Source organism: Vipera ursinii (assembly GCF_947247035.1).
Source record: "Vipera ursinii genome assembly, contig: scaffold_473, whole genome shotgun sequence".
Classification (NCBI taxonomy): Eukaryota; Metazoa; Chordata; class Lepidosauria; order Squamata; family Viperidae; genus Vipera; species Vipera ursinii.
The window spans coordinates 9,209-12,490 of NW_028148342.1; the positions used below are offsets into that span (position 1 = coordinate 9,209).

The 3,282-nt window shown below is 64.7% G+C and overlaps 1 protein-coding gene across 1 annotated transcript; it reads right to left on the reverse strand.

Moving 5' to 3' along the window:
- Positions 1 to 1,180: 1,180 nt before the first annotated feature.
- EGR3 (early growth response 3) lies at positions 1,181 to 2,215 on the reverse strand (the record flags this gene model as incomplete). The annotated part of the gene is made up of 1 exon (XM_083380160.1): positions 1,181 to 2,215. Exon 1 carries the CDS (start codon positions 2,207 to 2,209, stop codon positions 1,181 to 1,183), a length of 1,029 nt encoding a protein of 342 aa, XP_083236286.1. The 5' UTR covers positions 2,210 to 2,215.
- Positions 2,216 to 3,282: the final 1,067 nt, after the last annotated feature.

The following is a 3,282-nucleotide window of genomic DNA, read 5'->3' on the forward strand; positions in this document are numbered from 1 at the left end:
GGGGTCTGACAACTTCTAACTAAAGGACCCCATTACGAGGGGAGGAGGAGGAGGAGGAGGTGGAGGCTGGCCACTTCAGTCGTCCCTCCAGGTGACCAGGGCAGTGGAGGGCCAGAAGGAAGACAAGGCAGCCCGGGGAAAGGGTTACTCCTGTTTGGGCCTTTGCTTTGACCTGAGCCAAGGATTTACATGTCAAGCTGGGGGGCGTGGGGGGGGGGGAAGACGAGGAAGGCTGTTGTGAATAGCAGAGCAAAGCAGCCTGGGAGAACCAGAAGAAAGAGATACCGCCAGGAAGAGGGCTGCCCCCAAACAGCAGTGGCAAAGGCGAGCGAGGCGCTGCCTAGGAAGGCGAAGCAGGTCGGCAGGCAGCTACCCGAGGGGTCGAGAGTCAGAGGAGAGAAGCCAGCCCAGCCCCCACTCCCAGCCCGGCGCATTTTTTGTAAGGATCCAGCGACTTTTTTTGGATGCAAAAGCGACTTGTTTCCCCCCCCCAGCAACTCTCAGTTATTGGGCGGCGGGGGTGGGCGGGCGGGTGGGCGAGGGTTAAGTGGCGGGAAGCGGGCAGGATTAATTTATAGGGTGCAAACAGTCCAGTTCAGCTCGAGGCCGACGCACGCGCACGCACACTTCCACGCACAGGCACACGCATGCATGCATACACGGTCTCCACGGGCAGCAGGCACTGCGCTTTGGTGCCCCCCTCTACCGAGGGAGAAGAAAGAGGGGACGTTCAGGGGAAGGGCGCCTTCTGGGGAGAGGGGGGAGGGAGGGAGGGAGGGCAAGGGCGTCCGCTGGCTGAAAGAATCCTGGGAGACGCCCCGTATCCAAGCGGGTGCTCCTCATTTACACGTGCCAGCCAGATCGAGCCCAGCCCGACACCCCCCCCCCCTCGGCCGCCCCTGGCAGTTCCTCCGGGAGAAGTGGCGCAGCCGCCCCCCCCCTCCACTCCTTCTGAGCCGCTTAGGATCAAGACGATCCGGCGGAAAGTTCAAGCCTCCCTCCCACCAGCAGCTGGCCGGTGGGCGACGGGAAGCGGGCGCGCCAAGGCGCCCCTTCAAGCGGGCGCCCGAGCAGGACTTGGCCAGCAGCCGCTCCTGCCGCGCGGCTTTCGCGCAAGGTGGCAACCGAAGGCAGCCTGGCTCGGGAGGCACTGGGAGGCGTCGGGGCGTCGGGGGCAGCGTCACGCGCAGGTGGTGACCACGGGCGCCAGCCCCGAGACCGCGGGCGAGCCGGCGGCCGCGGAGGACGAGGATCCTTTGTCGGCTTTCTTCTCCTTCTGCTTGAGGTGGATTTTGGCGTGCCTCTTGCGCTCGTCGCTGCGCGCGAACTTGCGCCCGCAGAACTCGCAGGCGAAGGGCTTCTCGCCGGTGTGCGTGCGGATGTGGGTGGTGAGGTGGTCGCTGCGGCTGAAGCTGCGCATGCAGATGCGGCACTGGAAGGGCTTGTGGCCCGTGTGGATGCGCAGGTGCCGCGTGAGCTCGTCGGAGCGCGAGAAGCGCCGGTCGCAGCCCTCGGCCGGACAGGCGTGAGGCCGCTCGTGGAGGGGCGTCTTGCTGGGCCGGTTGGGGTATTTGCGCGGCCGGATGGGCTTAAGGGTGAGCGGCGGCTGCTGCTGTAGGCTGCCGAAGCCCGGGTGGATTTGCTTGTCCTTGAAGGCTTTGATGGTCTCCAGAGGGGTGATGGGGGGCGGGTTGACCCGGATCGGGTCCAGGTTCTGGAAAGGTTTGTGCTCTGGGAGGCTGCCCAGGTCGTTGGGATGGCCGTGGTAGAGGTTGTAGTCCGGGATCATGGGGAAGAGGTTCCCGTCCAGGCCGCTGGCCTGCTTGGCTCCTTGGTAGTCCTGCGTGGGGTAGGCCAGGCCGGCGGCGTTGCCCTGCGGGTCGTGGAAGGACACCGGGTCGCCCGGGTAAAGGTCGCTGCAGGCGGAGTAAGGGGGCAGCGCCGGGTACATGCCGTCCACCTCGGCCTGGCTTTGCGCTTGCACCATGCTGCCCGTCGAGGCCTGCGCGCCGGAGGAGGGCGGCGGCACCCCGAGGATGCCGGTGCTCATCAGGCTGATGATGTTGTCTTGGCACCAGTTGGACGGCGAGTCGAAGGCGAACTTGCCCAGGTAGGTCACCGTCTTGTTGCCCCCAGGTGCGGGCTGGAAGGAGCCCGAGTAGGAGGACAAGTCCTGGCCGGCCTTGTCGTTGGCTAAACCAATATCCATAACATTATCTGCGAGGGACGAGAGGGAGAGAAACGGGGGGGAGAGAAACGGGGGGAGGGCGAGAGAGAGAGAAAAGGTGAGCCATTGGGGGCTGGAGGAAGGTGGGGGGGGGGGGAGAAGCCTTCCCGGCGAGCGAAGGAGGGGAGGGTCCAGGCGGGCGGTCCCAGGGGCCCTCGCTTTGCCAAGAAGCCTCGCACTCCGCTCCCCGACCCCGACCGGCCACTCGCGAAGCCAAATTGGAAGCGGGACTCAGCGCCTCGAGCGCGGGACTCGCACGCGAGAAAAGGAGGAAAGGCGCCGGCGTCAGGAGACCGCGAAAGGCGGAGCCCTTGATAGCAGGGAGGGGGAGAATTTTTAGGCTTAACTTGCTTACGGACAGACTCAGATACAGATACAGAAATACACCGGGTGGGGGTGGGGGTGGGGGAACGGGCCAGGGGCCTGGGACCGCCGAGTAGCCTGGGCGGCCCCTGGAGCGCGCTCGCTCGCTCGCTCTAAAGATAAAGACACGCCACAGAGACAGACACAAAGCTTAGGAAGAAAATCTACAAGTAGCGCTCGCACAGTCCTACCCATACACGCGTGTAGAGAACCCAACGAGGCAGGGAGACGCGCGCGAGAGAAGAGCTAAGCACCGGTCTCTCCAAGACCGCCGCGTCCTCTGCCGGGCCGATCTGTGGACCTCGGTCCAGGCCCAGCCCGTGACCAGAACCGAGGAAGATCTTTTCCCAGTCCTGCTTTGGGTAGTTCTACAGCCGCCAGGCGCCGGGCAAGGGAGGCCGCCTGAGGTTCAAAGGGGACGGTCCAGTGAGGAACCCCAAGAAGCGTGTCGGAGGGCGGGGAGGCAAGAGCGCAGGTTGCAGGGACCTGGAGTTACAGAACGGCTCAGGCTGCCGAGAGCGAACTGGCCTGCCTGGCTGTCTGCCTCTCTGCTCGTCTCCGGGCTCTTTCCCACCCCACCGACGCGCTCCGGGACCTCCAAGAGAGCTTTACAAACTTGCCGTGATTTCTCCGTCCAGACCGGTGGTGAAAAATACAAAGGGAGGAGGGGAAGCTCTTTTTTTGTGCTCGTT